Source organism: Octodon degus, unplaced genomic scaffold, assembly GCF_000260255.1.
Source record: "Octodon degus isolate 3935 unplaced genomic scaffold, OctDeg1.0 scaffold00269, whole genome shotgun sequence".
Taxonomy (NCBI): Eukaryota; Metazoa; Chordata; class Mammalia; order Rodentia; family Octodontidae; genus Octodon; species Octodon degus.
This window is the reverse complement of record NW_004524845.1, coordinates 145,632-166,694: the sequence shown is the minus strand read 5'-3', so window position 1 is coordinate 166,694 and position 21,063 is coordinate 145,632. Positions and strand designations below refer to the sequence as shown.

The 21,063-nt window shown below is 42.3% G+C and overlaps 2 protein-coding genes across 7 annotated transcripts in view; both read right to left on the bottom strand.

The window, feature by feature from the left end:
- Positions 1-5,766, bottom strand: part of Rufy3 (RUN and FYVE domain containing 3) — a 93,881-nt gene extending 88,115 nt beyond the window's left edge. For all 6 annotated transcript variants that reach the window (XM_023706774.1, XM_023706780.1, XM_023706781.1 and 3 more), the window contains exon 1: positions 5,437-5,766. In XM_023706774.1, coding sequence (XP_023562542.1) covers positions 5,437-5,692 — 256 coding nt within the window. In that variant the 5' untranslated portion in view covers positions 5,693-5,766. The remainder of the gene's footprint in view (positions 1-5,436) is intronic.
- Positions 5,767-13,893: 8,127 nt separating this feature from the next.
- Positions 13,894-16,802, bottom strand: Utp3 (UTP3, small subunit processome component). The gene has a single exon (XM_004646540.2). It carries the CDS (start codon positions 16,665-16,667, stop codon positions 15,267-15,269), a length of 1,401 nt encoding a protein of 466 aa, XP_004646597.1. The 5' UTR covers positions 16,668-16,802; the 3' UTR covers positions 13,894-15,266.
- Between the last annotated feature and the right edge of the window lie 4,261 nt (positions 16,803-21,063).

Sequence of the window (21,063 nt, the reverse complement as noted above, 5' to 3'; positions counted from 1 at the left end):
ATTATTGAAACTGTCCTACCAGTTTGGTTTGAAACTGTCTCATTGCTATTTGTTTCTCAATAAAATTAGGAAAAAAAAAGAGCCTCTAGTACTACTGTTATCTTCTACTATTATCTTACTAGTGACATCCTTTTGTTATATAATGAAGTGCAACTTAGAATAGACCAGTATCTAGAATGAATCTAAAAGGGCAAGTAAGAAAAACACTTTCTGAAGAATGAATCAATTATCAAGAGGGGCAGTGAAAGAAAAAGCAAGATTCTGTTATTGCCAAATGTCTTTGCTTTATTAACAAAAAATTGAAAACAAATTATCATAATATTATAAACAAGGGCACCCATCTGTGCTTAACACACTAATAAGCTGTCTCTTAAAAAGTCACAACTCAAAGGGACACAGAGATGTACATCTGTAATCCCAGCACTCCAGAGGGAGAAGCAGAATCACTGGAGTTCTAGGCCAGCCTGGTTACACAGTAAATTCAAGGGCAGCCTGGAACACATGACAAGATCCTGCCTCAAAAAGAAAGAAAGAAAAAAAAACAAAACAAAATTAAAAAAAAACAAAAAAAATTGCACAACTAGTCCTGGGGAGATAGCTCAGTGGCATAAGTGCCTGTCTGATAAGCTCAAGTTCCTGAGTTTGATCTCTGATTAAAAAAAAAAAAAAAAAAAAAAAGGGCTGGTGAGATGGCTCAGTGGTCTAAAGCACCTACTTAGAACAAGCTTAGCAAAGCATAGGGACCGCGGTTCAATCCCCCAGCACCACATGCCAGCCAGCCCCGCCCCCTGGTGGAATGAGCTGGCCACACACACACACACACACACACACATAAATAAATAAATAATTTTTAAAAAAATTCACAATTCAACCTGTTGTTTCAAAAACTAAAATCATGGGTTGGGGAGATAGCTCCGTAAAATAAGCACCTGCCTGGCAAGCACAGGGTACTGAGTTCAATCCCTGGTACCAGAAAAAAAAAAAAAAAAAAAACTAAAGTCATGACTATGAAGGAAAATGTTCAGAACTTTTGTTCTAACAGTTTCATCTCTGGTCCCATAATCCTCAGTTTAGGCACAAGATTCTATATTTACAAAACAAAGGAAAGAATTTTTATTTCATCAAATTTTTAAAAAACATACAATAAATAAACTGGTTAGTGCATATTCAACTTGTAACTTGGTAGAATTTATAAGGTATAATTTTTTACAGCACTAAGCAATTAAAAAAAAGGGAGAAGGGGACAATAATCGTTGAGGATAAATTATAAGTGTATAATGTGCATATATATAATTATAAACATATAAGTAACTTTCTCTCCTTAAACACTCATTTCTAGGTTTGTATGCAAATGTGGCCATCCTCCTGCTTTAGTCAGCCTTCTGAGGATTGAATTATAGGCTTTTTTTTTTTTTTTTTTGCAGTACCAGGGATCGAACTCAGGACCTTGTGCTTGCCAGGTAGGCACTTATGCCGCTGAGCTATATCTTTGGCATGGATTACTGGCATGTGCCATCTTGCCTGGGTTATTTTTTAAAGTCAACTTAAAAAGGTATAGAATACACAACGAGATTTGAAAGGTGCATAAAAACTGAGATTAGCAACACAATTCAGTAAGGCACACTGCAAGTCTTCTTTCACAATGTACTTAAGCACACTGGTTGTATAGACATTATATCTTTTTGTTGTTCTTACTGTTTTGGGATACCAAGAATTGAACTCAGGACCTCATGTACGCCAGGCAGGTGCTGTGCTGTTGAGCTATATCCCTGGCCCTAGACATTATATCTTAAGACTTTACACATGTCACAAATTCTAAAAAGTTTAGTCTACCTTATTTATTTGCACACGTTTTATTCTTCAGTACTGTCATTAAAACCAGTTTCTGAACTCTCATGTAAAAGTTAATTTAAGGGCCGGCCAAATAGCTCAGCAGATTAAAGTGCCTGCGAGCAGGTGCAGGGTCTGGGGGTTCAATCCCCAGGCCTGACATGTCAGCCCCGATCCCGAGGTGCACTGAGATGGCCATTGAGACTGGGCGTGGTGGCGCACATCTGTAATCCCAGCTCTTGTAAACAAGTGGATCACGGGCTGGTGAGATGGCTCAGTGGTCTAAAGCACCTACTTAGAACAAGCTTAGCAGAGCACAGGGACCGCGGTTCAATCCCCCAGCACCACATGCCAGCCAGCCCCGCCCCCTGGTGGGCTGAGCTGGCCACACACACACTCACACACACACACAAATAAATGAATAAAATTAAAAAAAAATAAAAGAGTGGATCACTACGAGTCTGATCTAGTAGTGAGACCCTGAACACCCTGTAGACCCTTCACTAAAATACAAATAAATAATAAAACTTAATTTAAAAAACTCTAAATACAGGACTGGGTGTGCCTGTAATTCCAGTACTCAGAAGGCTGAGGCAGGAGGACTGCTGTGAGTTTCAGACCAGCCCAGGCTACATTGTGAATTCAAGGCCAGTCTGTCTCGAAAACAAATCAAACCAAAACAGAGGTACAGACACAATTTTTAAAATCAAAAACCATTATTTTAATATAGATTTTCAAAGCTGTTATATATTATATGCTCTTGGCACATGCATTTATCCACCAAAGCTGAAGAAAGATGAAGAAGCAGATGTCAGTCACCATATTATTCTTTAGGCGTTGAGTTGGACCTTAATACTGTCCCAGTAATTAAAATAAATCTCTTAGGGCTGGCAAGATAGCTCAGAGGAATAAAGCACCTGCTTAGGCAAGTGCAGGGACCAGGGTTCGATCCCTGGCACCACATGCCCCAGCAGCCCTGCCCTCTGGGCATGCTAAACCAGCCACAGAAACCACACACCTGTAATCCCAGCACTGGGGAGGCTGAAAACAGGAGGATCACTATGAGTCTGAACTGCATAGTGAGACCCTGTAACAACCAAATACATTAAATCAATCAATCAATCAATCAATCAAGCAGGGCTGGCCAAGTAGTTCAGCAGATTAAAGTGCCTGCAAGCAGGCGCAGGGGCCAGGGGTTTGATCCCTGGGCCTGCCATGCCACTCCGACCCTGGGGTGCGCTGAGAAGACAATTGATACTGGGCATGGTGGCTCATGCCTGTAATCCCAGCTCTTGGGAGGCTGTAAACAGGAGAATCACTACGAGTCTGATCTAGTAGTGAGACCCTGAGCACCCTGTAGACCCTTCCCTAAAATACAGAAAGAAAAAAAAAAAAAAAAACAAGCAATTAATCTCTGCCAGGTATAGGAGCCACAGGCTACAATCCTAGCACTCTTGGAGGTTGAGAGAGGAGGATCACAAGTTCAAGCTCAGCCTGAATAACTTAGTGACTTGGTGAGACCCTGCTGCAAAGTTTTTAAAAAGAGTTCAGATGGCATGCCCTGATTTCAAAATAAAATAACAATAGGAAGACTTTAAAAAACTGATTTGTCTCCAGTGTTTAAAGTTAACTGCCAGGAGGCCTAGCAATATAGCTCAGGGGACTATAGCGCCTGCTTAGGCAAGCTTAGGCATGTACAGGGACTATGGCCAGCCCTGCCTCCAGGACAGGCTGAGCCAGCCAGAGTCCAGTGTAGTGGCATAGGCCTGTAATCCTAGTGCTGGGGAGGCTGAAAGCAGGATAACCATGAGTCGGAGCTACACAGTGTAGCTATAACAACCAAATACATTAAAAATAGTAATAACAAAAATAAAGATAAATAAACTATTAGGAGCATCAGAGTTTTGATATCCAAGTACACGATATCAAAACTGCAAAGATTGGGCTGGCCAAATAGCTCAGCGAATTAAAGCACCTGCAAGCAGGAGCAGGAGCAGGGAGTTTGATTCCCAAGCCTGCCGTGCCAGCCCTGTCCAGGGGGTGCACTGAGACAGCAATTAAGACTGAGCCAGCCTGGTGGGGCATAAGCTTGTAATCCCAGCTCTTGGGGGGGGGGGTGCTGTAAACAGGTGAATCACTACGAGTCTGATCTAGTAGTGAGACCCTGAATACCCTGTAGACCCTTCCCTAAAAAATACAAAAAAAAAAAAAAAAAAAAGACTGCAGTGATTCATCAGGGCAACCATTGTTTTCACTCATATTGAAAAAATTATCCCTTTTTATATGTGCTTGGGTCCTAAATTACAAACTTTTTTAAAAAATTGCATACAATATCTTAGTTCACTGGGCTTTAAAAGCAGAAGCTGGACTTGTGTATTTGCCCAGTAACTTTTCTGAGCACTTACACACTGAACTATTTCAGAAATAAAGTCCATGAAGAAATCATAGAACAGCACCAGTTCCGATGAAATACTAGAGCTTTTATGTGCTGACACAACAACTTGTTCCACACACCTGCTAATACTGTGAGTGCATCCTCATCAAACTCAGCTGTAAGTCTCTGCTTCTGGTCCTTAAGACTTTTGCTCCAGTTTTAAGCAATACTTAACACACACACATACACACACACACACACACAAAACTGAACCTTCACTAAAACGAATCTAATTATTATTGAAATTCAGATAATCCCTGCAACAGACACAGGCCAACTTTTGACAATTCTTTTATATCAAACCTTATGCCACCCATGTTAGTTAAGAGATAAGAGTGGTTTCATTCCACCACAGTGGGGTTTAGTATGCAGATTACATGGAAATAGAAAATTTTAAGGAGGAATAGAAGAGTGTGCTGAAAGGGCAAAGTAAAAAACAGATTCCTTTGAAAATGAAACGTAGTGAATGTCCTTTGAAAATGAAACGTAGTGAATGTTGGGTACATTCTGACCTTTTCCTTCCGGGCCATATAAAAGACTTATTTCAGATTTGAGTGAGACACCCACTCCCACTAGCGATTAATACAGATCTCCCCAACACTCACCCTGCTGCCTTTCTAAGTCTACACAAATGGTCAGTTGGGCCCACTTTCAGGTCAGTAACAAAGAGAAATGAACACTGGATTACCACCACGCAGGTCCAAGGACTCTTTTACTACTGTAATCTAAGATAAAACATCTCAGCTTTGGTTCCCTGTGGTTTCATTAAAGGGTATGGGCTTTGTAGACAAGAAATCTGGGTCAACTTCATTACTCCTTTCATTTCTCCCTAGATGTTGCTGAAGGCACATCACCTAACTAATCATTCTGATTCTCAACGTCTTCGTCTGAAAGGGGGCATCCTGATCCGTTCACAGGGTCATACTAATCATGATAATCGCGACACACGCACAGAAGAAATACTGAGTAAAACTCGATTATTTACTCCTAGGGGTTGGTTGATCAGGAGGCAGAAAAAGCGAAGTCGGAGGTTCTCCTGTTGCAAGGCAGGAGGGGTGTGCACAACCCGCGCGTTCCCGCCCCCAGAGCGCGGCGAGGTTCAGAGCCTGACGCATTGCCCGCGCCCTGCCCCGCCGAGGACCCCGCGCCCGCACCCCGTGACCCACACTCACGGTGCCCGCCCGCCCAGCCGCCGGTGTGGCTCAGCAGCAGGAAAGGCAGCGGTGAGCCCGGCGACGGCGGCGTCCTCCAGGCGCGCGGAGGCTGCGGCGGCGGGCGGGCCGCTGAGCCGGCGGCGCCCTCGCCCGGGTACAGCAGGAAAAAGGGGGCGGCCACCGGCGAGTCCGGCTCCGAGAGCCCGGCGGGGGAGGCCAGCGGCCCCGCCTCGCGCTCCCGGTCCGCTTGGTCGGCCGGCTCCGGCTCGGCCATGCTCGCCTCCTCCGGTGCGCCGGCCTGCGCTGAGGGGAGCACTCGGCCCACAGCGGCCCAGACCCGTCAGCGCCCTGGTCCGCCCAGCCCTGGACTCCCCGGGAGCACCCGGCCCCGCCCTCCAGGCCCGCCTCCCCACGAGGCCCGGCCACGCCCTCCTCCTGACACGTGGCTCCGCCTCTCAGCCCGGCCCCGCCTCTCTCCCTGGCCGCCCTGACCTCGTCCCGCCCCCTGACCCCGGGGGCCCGACCAACCGCCCACTGCGCAAGCAGCCTGGCACTCCCGCCCCAGTCGCCTTCGGCCAGTGAACTGGCGGGAGGATGTGCTGTTTGGTGTGGTGTGAGCAGGCAGAAGTGTGGATTGAAGGACTGGCGGAAGCTGTCGAAATGGCACCGAGGCTACGGGTGGAGCCGCGGCTCGCCCCGGGCCGGCAGAGTGCGTGATTGTCCACGCGGAGCCGCGCCTGCCTCACGCTACTGACAGCCAGTTGCTTCCTTTCCATTGTTTGAGTTAGTGGGGCGGAACCGGGGATCTGAAAGTCACATTTCCTTGTCCAGGAAAGGCGTCTCTGGTTCCTATACTTACTGATCCAGGCCGCCTGACTGAGCAGCTCCTGCTCGCTGCGGGAGCCTAAGTGGACGCAGGGGTAAAGCTCAGTGGTGTGATGTTTGCCCACCTTCCCTCCGTTCAGCCTTGCCTTCTCTGAAGGAAAGCAGACCCTTCAGTTGTTACTGTCCTTTGTAAAACATTCGTACATCACCTTCAGAAATTACCATGAGACTTTGAGTACAGTCATTCACCAGGTCTTTTAAACAAGAAGCATAAAAAGAAAAGAAAAGAAAAGAAAAGAAAAGAAAAGAAAAGAAAAGAAAAGAAAAGAAAAGAAATGTTTACAAGAAGCCAACTTCAAGCAGTTCAGGAAGTTTAAGTTTCTGGCCTTTCCCTGACCTGCCGACCCTAGTCTGCTGAAGTTGTCATTTTCGTGTGTTTCTTATTCAGAATGTGAGGGTTAAATAGACATGTAAACAAATGGGCTAACATAGGGTTAAGTATTCTTGGCTACATTTTATCATTTTGGCAAAATAGCCAAACTTACAAAAATAAAACTGAATTGAAGTAAAAGCTTTTTCATCTTTATCTTTTAGCATTGTGGAAGTTAGGCTTTTTTTGTTTTTACTCTTTTGATATGTCTTAATAAAAGATATTTGCCTTTTAGGAACTGCAAACTGTATACTTCCTTAAAGAGAGAAGCTAGATTCCAGACACTGGCTTTAATGCCTATCCTGCACTTAACTGCATGCAGAATCTCTTAAGGATCATATTCACCGGTTCCATCATGAATATGTTGCAATGTTTCAGTAAAGCTTTGAGAAAAATCTGTGCTTAACCTATTATAGGTAGAGAAGGGAGAATCTTCACAAATCATTCTTTTTTGTTATTGAGACAAGGCTGGCTATGTAACTGAGGCTAGCCTTGAACTCATGGCAACTCTTTTGCCTCAGCTTCTCAAGTGCTGGCATTATGGGTGTGTGCCACCAGGCCTGGCACTAATAATTATTGAGAGAGGTCAATAATCATCCACGGGAGTAACCAAGTCAACAAGTATAATATGCTATTAGGCTACACGTTAGCTTTTTCCTTTTCGTTCCAGCAACATACCTATAGGTATATGAACCTTGACATGCTTCAGAGACTCTCCAGACCTCCTGTGGTGCTGAGGATCAAGTAGAGCCTCCAGTACACTGGGCCTTACCGCTGAGATACCTCCCCAGCTCTTTGGTATTTTTAATTTTCTATACAGGACCTTCCTAAAATTTATGGGCTGGCCTTGAATTTATGATCTTCTTGCTTCATCCTCCCAGATACCTGGGATCCCAGGCATATAGCACCACATCCACCTTGGCTTATTCTTCTTTATTAAGAATTCTATTTGTTTTATTATCATTCAGTGGTAGCATAGTGAATACAAAAATAATCAACTTCCACATGGGTCCTTTAAAATTTACAGGTGAGGCTATTTGTGGACTTTTCCTTTAAAGGTAGATGGTATTCCAAGTTGCTAGCTTTTTATATCTAAAAAGTGTTTATAGATATTTAGCGTTTGAATCAATAACACAAGCACAATGCTACTCTTGATGACATAAGAGCTGACTCAGCTTTTACATTTAAAGAAGCCAATATTATAAAATCAAGCCTGAACATGTTGTTCCTTCTTGTAAGTGGAGAGAGCATTTTCCTGTACTTTTTTAAAGTGACAAAGTCCAAGAATTATAATAAAGAATCAAATGCTGTTAATATTATGGGAAGAAGAGGAGGTGCTTTTAACTTAACCTACAGTTTTGGTTATCAATGTTTGGTGTGTAAGTGGTGCTTATCTTAAGGATTTAGAGTATAGCATGAGATAAGAGTCTCTGGAGACCAAGGTCATGGATGAGAATGTATTTTTAGTGTAAGCTTCTTACTTCCATAAACCAGAGAAGACAGTGCTCGAGAAGTGTTGCTATTGTGGGATAGCAGATTGATAGATTCTGAAAGGATGGTTTTCTTGAGTTATTTGACATTGTATGGCACTTGGGGAAAGGCTTGTTTGAAAATAAGTTACCTAGTTTAAGACTTCATGTTGAACTAACTTTAATAAGGCAGGGTTCTTTGGGATTTTCTGCAATCTTGGAGACTCAACTCAGCAGGTGAAGGAGTGAGTGAGTTTTGCACTGAGCAACATCCCCAGCACTTTTTTTTTTTTTCCCCTCACAGGTCTTCCTAACTTGCCCAGACTGGGTGCAAACTTGTGCTCCTTCCACACCAGTGCAGACATCACAAGCATGCACCACCATACTTGGCTAATAAATATACCTCACCTGTGATACCTTTTTTATTTCAGCCCACTGTTCTTTATCTCTATACCTGCCATAAAGTCTTATGATTTATAAGCAATCTGCTTAGTTTCAGTAAAATACCTGCAGCAGTTTTCCGACAGAAACATGGATATATTTTTCCTATACTCAAAATACTTTAAAATACATGCGCAACATTTATAGTACAAAATAAAACACTTGTGTGCTATTTTGGTCAATAGTTTTGATGGGGCAAAAAACTCCATTTTAAGGGTCACAAGTTAGACTCCTCCCTCACCCCCTCCCATGTAGCTAACCATATACCCACTTACAGAAAACTAGGGTCATAAAATAGGAACAAATAGTTAAGACAACTTGGGGAATAGGCCAAACATTAAACTACACTGCCCCATGACAGGCAGATGGACAACAGCGTCTTGGAAATGTAAACCTTGTTGCAATTCTGTGACATTCTTATCACTCTTGAAAATGAGATAATGTGGTTACTATGGAAACCTAAAAAGTATATAACCTGCAAGCAAAGTTCAGGGTGGGGCTGACATTTTGGGAGCCCTGACTTAAAAGTCATGGCATTGGTTGGTCATGAGCTCAGAATAAAAGCTTTGTTTCTTTGCACTTGGTCTCTTTTTGTGAGGGATTATTTTTGCTGCTATCATCTGCAGCTACAGTTGAGAATATCTTTTTTTTTTTTTTTTGCAGAACTGGGGATTGAACTCAGGTCCTTGTGCTTGCCAGGGAAGTGCTTATTCTACTGAGCCATCTCCCTGGCCCCTGAGAATATCTTTTTATGAAGCTCTACTATTATAGGGTCTCCTTCAGCTGCCCATGGGAGTGGCTCTTTGTATCTCAGTGCTACTGGAGTTTTTGGGCAGCTGCTTTATTCACCATCTGTAACTTCTTCCTATTTTTTCTGATCCTTTTATTTTCCAAATTCTGAAGCTTCTTCCAATCTGTGCTCTTATTCCCACCAACTCCCCAACCCCTTCCAGGGCTTTTGCAGCTGTGTCCCCTTTGAGACAGGGCTTTGCTAAATGCCTTGTGACCCTCTACAGCCCTCCAGACCACTGAAGAAACCTTGACTGAAGAGCTAGAACAGTGAACTCAGTGACAACCTGGGGGCCTTCATGGGCCAAACGTTCCAGTCTTCTCAGGGCTCTTCTTGCTCTGCTCTCCCTGTGTGGCCTTTGGCTAGAATCTCACCTGCCTAGCATCCCTTGTGCTGCCCCTCTCCAGGAAACACTGCTGAAGCAGATCATGGCACTGTGTTCTTCTTACCAAGGTACATACAAGCCTTTTCTGAAGTCCCACATCTTATTTAAGCAATTAATTGCTTTATTTGTAATAAGAGTATTTAAACGTTTGCCTCCAAAGCTGGTAACTGAGCATCTCCATTTAACAACACACAAGAGCTTTATTCTGAAATTCTCACTGGTTCTGTTTAAAGCTGCTTTCATCTAAGTTCTTATCAAGATTCTTTGATTCTGTCTGTGGCCATCAAGGGCTGGCTCTACATTGAAATAATTCAGAAGAATTGGATCAAATATGAAGTTAAAAAGTAACATTTTACTTGTATTTCCTTTTGATGTACCATTAATGTTGTAAATAGGTATATATATATATATATATATATATATATATATATATATATGTATATATATTGAGAAATCACTGAATAAATGTAAAACAAAACTTGCAAGTATTAAAAGAATTTGTTGCCATTGACGTAATTCCTTCCTCTAACCAGGGTAAAATGAAGTATTAGTTTAGAATAGTAGCATAGGCCATGTTCACATACTCTATTTCACTCATGTAGTCAGTGCCACTCATAGGCCTCATGCTGGAAGCTAGGAGAAATCTAAAACTGTGCAGAGCAGTTTCTCATGTTCTGAAAACCATATGGCTCAGAATCTTGATGAGTGACTTTATAAAAATAGAGATCCCTGAGCTTTATACTAGGTGTGTTCAGAGTATGAGCTAAGCTATGGAAATCTGCATTTTAAACTTAATTCATCCTTAGCCTTTCTAGTTTAAGAAACACTATGCCAGACCCAAAAGAAAATAAACTCATTGAAATGTTGTGGGGTTTTATTAAAATGGCTGACTAGCAACTGACACTGAACATGTATGGTCTATCCAGTACTTTCCTAAATATGTTATATAGATTAACTACCTAAGTGGCTGTAACAGTCAGTCATATATTTTTCTTTTTCTTTTTTTTTTTTTTTGTGGTACTAGGGATTGAACTCAGGACCTTTTCCTTGCCAGGCAGGCATTTATGCCACTGAGTTATATCCCCAGCCTTATCATATACTTTTCAATGTGAGAAAATGGGTATAGAGAGGTTAAGTGCACAGATGAGACACATGTAAATGGTAAAACTGGAGTAAAGTATTAACTCAGTTTGGTTCCTAATTGTTCTTTATATATGTACTTTTTTGGTCTTGGGGACTGAACCAAGAGCCTCTATCCTGAACCCTTATTTATTTTTGCTTTTTGAGACAGGATCACTGTGTAGTATAGGCTGGCCTTGAACTCATTATGTAGTACAGGCTGGCCTGGAACTCAGAGATCCTTGGCCTCAGCCTCCTGAATTATAGACACGTACACCTGCCCGAGGCATTTTAAGACACAGAATCTGGGCTGGGGAGATAGCTCAGTGGTCTAAGCAAGCACAAAGACCTGGGTTTGATCCCCGGTACCACGTCATGCTGTGCGGGCCCTGGAACCAAGTGTACTATGCAGGGCACTGGAACTGGGTGTGGTGGCACACGCCTGTAATCCTAGTGCTGGGTAGGCTAAGACAGGATTATTATGAGTCCAAGTTGTGTAGCAAGACCCTGTACCAAATAAATAAAAGATTTTCAAAAAATTGAAATTAGACACTGAATCTTTTTTTTTTTTTTTTTTTCCTGAGATAAGGTCTTGCTATACAGTTCAAGCTGGCTTCAATCTATGTAGTCAAAGCTGGCCTGGAACTCAGTGATTCCCCTGCAGCAGCATTTTTTTTTTTTTCTCCTTTGGTACTGGGGATTGAACTTAAGTTTACCTTGAGCTTGCCAGGCAGGCGCTACACTGCTGAGCAGCCTTCTGAGTGCTTGGATTACAGGTGTGTGCCACCATGCCCAACTAAACATGGTATTTCTGAATTGCTGAGGCTGGGCTCAGGCTTTTGAACCTACTGCTTCAGTCTCCCTGAAGGGTGGGATTACAGGCTTACATCACCATTTTTGGCTTACGTATTGTTTTTCTTAAAATATTTTGTCAAGTTTTTGTTTTGTATCTTAACAAATGTTATTGGTATTTTCCTATCATTTAAAGCTTCACTTTGAAACAAATGTAAAATCAGTTTTTCTTTTTGAAGACAGGGTTTCACTATGTATTCCAGGCTGGCCTCGAGTTCAGGATGATCTTCCTGCCACAGCCTACTAATGCTGGGGTTATTGGCATGCCACCATGCCTGGCTGTTTTTCTTTTTAAAGAATAGATGGAATTATGTGGGTGATGGTATGTTCCTGAAATCTCAGCACTCTGGGAGGCTGACACAGGAGGAGTGTAACTTCCAGTCAGTCTGTTTGACAACTTAGTGGGCTCTATCTCTAAAAAAGACTGGGGACAGTTTCATAGCAAATGCCCTGGGCCATCCCCAATATTGTGGCAAGCAGCTAAGAATAAACAAATACACATCTGAATACACACCTAAAACAAATGAATATCTAAAAAAATTAAAATGTATTACCTGAAGACACAGTGATTTAAATTCTAGTTGAATCTTACTTCATTTTTGATTATATAAAATTCAATGTTCTTCATCCCTGACATGTGGCTTGTATGTTTCATCTTTTCTAAACTATTTTGATAATGTTAACTTGTATACTCTATTAAATTGAGTTAAAATTTTCATTTCAGATATAGCAAGGCAAAATAAGCAATTCGAGGCATTCCTTCAGTACATCAAATATATTCTGTGGTGTGCATGTATCAAAGCCAGTTATCTAGGTCATAAAAAATAACTCTCCTAGGTAGTTTCACAGGTCTATTAAATAAAATTTACTTCAATACAAAAACTAAAGAACATGTTTACTTAACTCTTTAAAGAATAGGTATAGATAAATAGCTGGTTTAGAGAAATCAACTAGTCAAAACTCAGTCAGTAGTTATTAAGGTTTTCCAGCACTTTAATTTTGTATGTCTATAGCTGTCTATATTTTATTTTATGGTCTCACTATATAGCCCAGGCTGGGCTCAAACTGGCAGTGGTATTTTTTTTGCCTCAGCTTCTCAGTAGTAGGATTACAGATGTGCTGTCTATCATTTTACTATGCTGTCATAAAAGTTTTTGTCTTGATGTCTGACAGTAATCTACCTTATTGGAACTGATTTGTGATGTTATCGAGTTTAGAGTCTCTGAAAAATGAGTATTATACTGGTTAATTTATTATTCATGCTCTACATCTCAAAAGTACTCAGCACCGCTAGTGCTCTCTGAATGTTAAATATTGACTTTGAGGCATGATGGTGCATGCTGTAATCTCAGCACTTGACAGGCTGAGGCAGTAAGATCATTGCCAGTTCAAGGTCAACCTGGGTCGGCTACAGTGTGTTCAAGCCCAGTCAGAATTACACAGAAAGACTTTTGTCTTGAAAAAAACAAACAACAAAATGAAACAAGAAAAAACCCAAAAGGAACCCCAACTAATTTTGGAAAATGTGAATGTCAAATCCAGCAACTTTTTTTGCTATTAACTCACATAAGACACAGCCATGTCTTGTAAGATAGAACAGCTACTTCCTAGGTCATCATGAATGCCTATAGCACTGAAGTGTCTGACAGGCTTAATTTTTTCCACTTTCCTAAATGAAGATTATTTCATTTCAACCATTTTGCTCTCTCCACAATTTTATCTACCTTAGTCTACCTCAGGGGTTTGGCACAGAACACCAAACGCTTTCACTTAGACCTGTCCCAGGTATTATAGCTCTGCCTCCATGTCAAACTGGCATTCACGTACTTTATACACTTTCACCTAGCCCTTAGAATAGCCCTGTAGGAAGGCACTGCTATTATTCAAGCTTTTGATGAAACATCAAGGAACAGAGACACCAAGAACTTACCCAAGTCCCAGCTACTAAGTGTTAGGGCTGGGTTAGGAACTTGAGTATTCTAACATCTTGTCAGCTTGTAATCATTCTTCTCTGGCCTCTCAAAGGTAAAAGACAATGAAACTCACAGTAACTCAAAAATATCTTGGGGGGCTGGAGAGATGGCTCAGTAGAATAAGCACTTCCCTGGCGAGCACAAGGGCCTGAGTTCAATTCTGGTTCCACCAAAAAAAAAAACCCCAAAAACAAAAAACTTGGTACAGGGTGCTCAGCTCAATACCCAGTACCATAAAACAAAGAAAACCAAAACCACCTTGGTAAATAACTCTGAAATCTGTACTTTTTCTATTTTTATCAGAAAAAAAAAAAAAAAAAAAGGATTGGACTTTAAAGCCAGAAAGGCTGGGTTGAAAAGTCCTCCCTCTGTTACTTAATAGCCAGATGACTTTGGTAAAGTTCATTCTCTGCCACAATTTCATCTTCAAAATGTGGACAATAGAATTCACCACATAGGGCTATTGAGGAATAAAGGGAAATAAGGTATTCAGAGTAGTAAGCACTTGATGCTTTCACTTCCAACCTTTTAAGAAAACCCAAAAGAATTTGGCATATGCAGTACTCTGAGGAAGCAGCAGTATGCCAGGGATAAAGAGAATAAATGCTCATTTATTCAGTTAGTTTGGGCTCAAATCCCAAGGTGTCTCTTAGAAAGTTAATCTCCCCCAAGAACTTCATCTCATCTGTGACACAGGGCAGTTCTAGCTCACGACTTTATGGGTGAGATGTGACACAGAGCTGGTACGTGGTAAGTGTGTTAAGCACTGATCATCCCGCATTGATAGCCGTTATAGCACATTTAATAAATAAGTGATGGCAGAGCTAAGAGTTCTGTGCTTTCTTTTGCCAGGCCTCTCATTTTCTTCCCTGGCATCATCCTAAACACCTTAAAATTAAGTATCAACATTTCCCTCAATACAGGGACTAATGTCACTGACTTTTGTTACCTCTTAAAGCTGCCACTTAAATCTTTAAAAAAGTTCAGCAATGACTGCAAGCCAGCGCAGAAATGGAGTTTTCACTTTTATCATATGAAGGACTATTAGAAAATATTCACAAATTGTTTTTCCTTTTCCTTTTTGTTATCAAAGTTTCTCTTCATTCCTATACTTTTACCATAACATATACAAAATCCACTCAACATTAGACTCACAGATTAATAAGCATCCAGCCCAAGTAGTGTAGCTAGGTAAATATATGGCAGAACTACTTCTATACACTGTCTTACATGTTGCCTAAGGTACAGTCTACTTATCTAAAAAGTTACACAAGTGCTTAAGTTCCATTACCACTCCATAATTAACTGAACAGGAAACTTTACCAGGCTAAAACTTACAAAATAAAGCACGTCTTTTTTTCAGCAGTCGTCTCCCCAACCATCTTCATACTGCTCCCACAACTCTTAATGACTTCAATAAGAACTAAAGAGCACATAAATTAAGCAGTAACCCCCCCTCTTCCTTGGCATTAACTTTTAAACTTAATATACCAAAATAATCACTTTAGTTAAAAAAATTTATTAATCCAACATGATTGCCAAAAACCTTAATTAAGCATGTATTTTACTTAAGCTTAATGCTCTTTTTAACTCCAGCACGGATGCCTGATAATTCACCACTATAACGTTGCTCTTCTCTTCGAACTTCACGAACCTGGCCTCTTCTTCGAATTTTGGCTCTCCTGAACTTCTCCCTATGTTTCACTCTGGGATTGCGATCAATCTTTTTTCTCCTAGGTGTGAGTCCCCTATTTTTAGCAATCTGATAGGTAATGGCTCTCTTGGAATTCTGAACTTCATGAGCCAGTTCTTCAGCGTTGGTTTCTTCTTTCTTTCTCTTTAACTTCTGCCTGTCCTCTGTTTCTTTATAGTATTTCAGTGCAGCATCTTTATCAAAATCTGAATCATCAGAGCGATTTTTAGAAGCTGAAGTCTCTGAAGCAGACTTAGGCTTGGCTTTGGTGAGTTTAGATTTTGGGTTCAGTTCTTTCTTTACAGCACAATCCTTACGTGTAAGTAGATGTCGAATTTCAGATGACAGCTTCTGATCCACAACTGACAGCTTGTTGATCAGACTTCGGTAGGTAACAAGCCTTTCAATGACAGGATGTCCATGTGCGGGGACTCTTCTCGCTTTCAGGATCAAATAAAAACTGATGTTAGAACAATAGTTCAAGTAAAGATTGTACTTGGTCCTCAGGTATTGGCTTCCTTTTCCGGGTGGAATGAGTCCTTGCTCCACCAACTCCAGCAACGGTTCTAGCTCATCTTTCACTTCTCTTAACTTGATTTTTAGGTCTTCTATCAGCTCCAAGAGCTCTGGAGATTCCTTTCGCAGCATCTTCAGCTTTTCTTTCACTGAAACTTTAGCCAAATCCTTCACGACCTGTGTCTTAACCTCTTCGACTTGTGGCACGGGTTTCGCAAAGGCCTCCACCCAGGAGACTCCAAAATCATCCTCTTGTAGGGCTTGGGCTAGGCGCCGCTGAATGATCTGCGCTTCCTCCTCTTCCTCTCGCTCCTCCTCCTCTACTTCATGTTGATGCTGCCGGCCTCGGGATTTGGAGCCATAGTCCGTGTCGTAGTAAAGTTTCTTCCTCTGACCCCAAGACAGACTGGGATCTACAGAGGCCTCTGCCTCACTCTGCACGGAGCTCCCATCACTATCCTCCTCCTCCTGCTCCTCCTCCGTACTCTCTCCGTCTTCATCGACATCTATAGCTAGCACCTCCTCCTCGCCGTCCTCCTCCTCCTCCCCGCTGTCTACCTCTCTCCAGCCCTTGGCTAAAGCTGCCCGGGCCCGTGCCTCATGGAAGTCATCTACCTCGTCCTGGTAGTAGCTGGAGTCCCGGGGTGAGGGTGGCCCACCTAAATCGTCTTCATTTTCGTCTGCCGCGGTGCGGCCACCTCTGGCTTGCACAGCTGCCCACCGTGCGGCTCCGCGCCGCCGGGATCTCCCCACCATGGCTCACGCAGTCTCAGCTTCTGCAGCGATGCAGGTTTCAGTCACCTCTGGTCTAACAGCAAGTACCACGCGCGATGGCGGCGTCTGGGTAGCTACAGAGACTTCCACTTCCTTCCTGACTAAGGGGGCGGGACTTCCGCTTCTGGATTTTTTTTTTTTCTTCTTCTTCTTTTGGCTGTGCTCCTTTGTTGCCTATCAGTTCCGGCGAATTAAAATCTCTCCCTGTGGGAACTACAGGTTAAAGAAACTGAGTTCCGGGAGGGCGTGGTGGCGCACGTTATTATCCCCGTACTCGCGTAGCTGAAGCCGGAGGATTTTTCCGAGTTTGAGGCCAGGTTGGGCTCCATAGTGAGTGCAAGCCCAGCCTCAACTACATTGCAAGAACCTGTCTCAAAAAAAAAAAAAAGAAAGAAAGAAAGAAAAGAAAGAAAAAAAGAAAGAAAGAAAGAAAGAAAGAAAGAAAGAAAGAAAGAAAGAAAGAAAGAAAGAAAGAAAGAAAAGAAAGAAAAGAAAGAAAGAAAAAGAGAAAGAACGTGCTGTCCGCAGAATCCTGTCGCGAGATTTCCGTTCTCTCGCGCGTGAGCCTGGAGGCCGGAAGCGAGTCCGCCCACGTGGCGAGGTTGCCGTGCCAGCAGGGGGTGCTGTGAGCGCGCTGGGCGCCTTTGCGTGGTTTGGTGTGGGAGGCGCTGAGTGTGAGTACAGCAGAGGTAGGGGTGTGCCACATTTTTCCTTTCTGACGGTGTGGAAGTTAAGTGGTTTGCTCATAGGTTTCTCCGCCGTAACCTGCATTCACCGTGTCCCGAGTAGCCCCGGGCGCGGGAAAGGCTGGGCCAGGCGTCGGCCAGGGAGCGGGATCGGGTGGGCCGCTAAGTGCGGCTGTGCGGCCTCTGGGCTCCGGGGCTTGGTCTGTGAGGAGAGCTCCGCACCGCCTCTGCCCAGGACTTCCATTTCTTCCAGAGTTCCCGCTCCTCAGTTCCCCGCTGGGCGTAGTGGGTCACTCACTGCACGTAGGCTTCCCTGCTCGTGCGGTCTAGCCAGGATCTGCTGAGTAGAGGAGTGTTGAATTTACACTGATTGAAGCTGAGAGAATGGTGACGCCCGAGGCCGCAGCCCTTTCTAAGAGAGATAACCTGGCCTAGAGCGGGGTGTAGGAACCGTTAATCGAAAATTTGACTTGGGACACGTGGCAGCAAGACTGCCGCAAACACGACAGCGAATCTGGCAGGGAAACCAGGGACACCTCTGCCACTCAAGGAATTGCAATACCCTGCGGACTGAACGAACCCAGGCCCTTTGCATTGAGCTACATCCCCAGTACTTTTTATTTTGAGACAGGGTCTCACTAAGTTGCCCAAGCTGACCTTGAACTTCGGATCTTCTTGGCTTAGCCTCTAATTATCTCCAATTACATTAAAGAGGTAATGTCACATTGCCTCTTTAATGTGAATGAATTTCAGACCTTCTCCAGAGGGAAGGATGGAAAATCCGAAAACATAGATTGCTACTGTATATTTGAGGAAGAAAAGTGATAACTAGTTATACTAGTTTTAATATGTATTATTAGAGATAACAGGTGTGAAAGGACAGCACTGTAATTTTGGCTTAAGTTTAGGTTTCCCAACACTGTATGATAGGTTCAAAGTTAGTATTATAACACTGAAGCGTATAAAGTTGGAAGCCGATTTCTGCTAAAATTAATGGTGACATAACATCTTTACGGAAAGTATAGTGTCATGTTAAGAATATAATACAAGTTTTCAGAAAAGTAACGTGAACTAAGCAGTATTTTTAAAGTGCTTAAAAGTGTCTTAAGCATTTAAATCTTGACGAAATTTTATAAATACAATTTTGTTTTTCTTTTTTGAGACAGGGTCTCCCTGCGTATTTGAGGCCAGCCTTGAACTGCCTATGTTGCCCTTGCTGCCCTTGAATGCCTAGTAGTCCTACCTCAGCCTTGTGAGTGCTGGGATTACAATTGTGCACCACCACACAACTCAGTGAATAAAAAGGTATAGGTAAAAATCTGTCTTTTTACGGAAGCATGAGATAATAATAAAATTATTGCAGCGTTGGCGATTGGACTCAGGGATGCTCTACCACTGAGTTACAGTACCTCATTATTTTGAGATATGGTCTTTCCCATTTGCCCAGACTAGCATCAAGTTTAGGATCTTCCTACCTCAGCCTCCCAAGGAACTGGGATCATCAGTATGTAAGATTTGGTCATCTGTGTTTTCCTAGCATGCACAAGGCTCTGGGTTCAATCCCTGGCCCTACAGAAAATCCTCAAGACTCAACCAAAAAAACAAAAAGCATGTTTTATCTAGGATAGGACTGTAATTATACCCTGGCTTTAATTGTCCTACATTTTTCTTATATCCAAACATTTAGGTGTATAAAGCAAATATTAGTTGCTATATATAAATTAGAAAACCTTTAAATGGGGGGTGATAATATTAGTTTAAATATTATATTTCCTGTCCAGGGTTTCACTGTTTAGTGAATATTCAGATAGTGCTATATTCTAATTTTTTTTTTTAAACTAAAGAATAGTTTAAAAGTCAGTTCTTCATTTCAACAGCTTCTCCATAACCTTCCTAAGCCTAATATTATTTACCCCTTAGATAAGGAATTTTTGAAAATTTGTATTTCTAAACTGGGTTTGGTGATACCTGCCTATAATCCTAGCACTTGAGGGGAAGTTCTCTGTGAGTTCAAGGCCAGGCTAGTGAGACCCTGTCTCCAAATATAAAACAAAACAATCCCCAAGTCATACTGAGTTTCCAGAAAAAACAAGAATAAAAATGAATATTTGACCTTGATATTATATTTGTGGCAAGTACAATATGTCATTTTTTTGGGTATGTATTTAGTATAGAATTGGCAGGGTCTCACTACTCAGTTTAGAGTCATAGCAATCCTTCTGTTTTCAGCCTTCCAAACACTAGGATTACAGGCACGTGACACCACGCCCAGTCTCAATCCTGGGGGTGGGGCCAGCATAGCACACCTGGGATTAAACCCTAGTCCCTGCGTCTGCCTAAGCAGGTGCTGTAATCTACTGAGCTATCTGTGGAAGCATCCACTTAAAGGCCTGAGCTAGGGCCAGGCCCCCTAGGATTTTTTTTTTTTTTTTTTTGTTCCTCGAATGCCTTCAGGGCACTTTTGGCCAGTGGGAGAGGTGTGAGGTTCGAACTCCAGCAACCTGAGGCTGACAGCTTTGGACTGAGCTATCTGGCTGGCCAATATATCATTAATTGAGTCTTTACTACATTATTTTGGTATCTGGCTCATGAGTAAACAAGATACATATAGTTAGGACCACTGGGTCTTTATGCCCTAAGCCATGTAGAGAATTTTCTTACTGTGGAAGACAGAGTTCTGTAACTGACACACTAGATGATACTGGGATACTTCCCCCAGGTGTGTGTTTTGCCAATTGAAAATATCCCACCAGATTTGTTTAAATATCTTTATTTCTTCCTGAAATACTGCTGCAGTAATACTTAATGATAGCGAGTATTAAGAGTGGTTTCTTTGTCTATTTTGGTTTTTCAATACTAGGTGAAAGTATTGAAAAACCAATTGTATTGCTATGTAGTTGAGGCTGACTTTTAAACTTATAATATGTGACCCGAGCTGGCCTCCAGCTCGTCGTGATCCTCTTGCCTCAGCCTCCTGTATATGTCATACCATGCCTGGCTATAAGTTATATGTACCAGGGAAGGGCCAGGGATATAGCTCAGGGGGACAGTGCTTGTGTTTGATTCTCAGTAACTTAAAAAACAAAACAGAACAATATTTGCCAGGAAATGTCATAAACTCTAAGTGATGAGTCTCTACATCTGGGGAAACAAGTGCAAAAGGAGGTAATAAAACTGTTATGTAGTGGAACTAAATTTGAAACCAGGGTATCTCCAGTCTATGTTGTGCTATAACTATTGCAGTATACTAGTCTTTGAATATTCTCTTAATGGGTCTCCTTATTTTTGGTGTCTTGCACATTTGATTTGGTGTCATCAGGATATATCTTCCCAGAATACAATTTCCAACACCCTACACCTTGCTTCAAACTTTCAGTGTCTCAATTCCTATCAAAAGTTGTCACTGGGCTGGGGAGATGGCTCAGTGGAATAAGTGCTTCCCTGGCAAGCGCAAGGGCCTGAGTTCAATCCCCGGATCTACCAAAAAAAAAGTTGTCATAGTTTACATTACCCCTAATGTCTAGCTCCAAACATCTTTTCCAGCCATCAGTCTACTGTAGAACCTGCATTCTAATCTGAGTGTTCTACTCTTTTTTTCTTCCTCTGGGTACTGGGAATTGAATCAGCTTTTCTCTACCTGTTAGGCAAATGATTCAGTGCTGAGTTACTTTCCTAGCTGTTTATGAATTTAT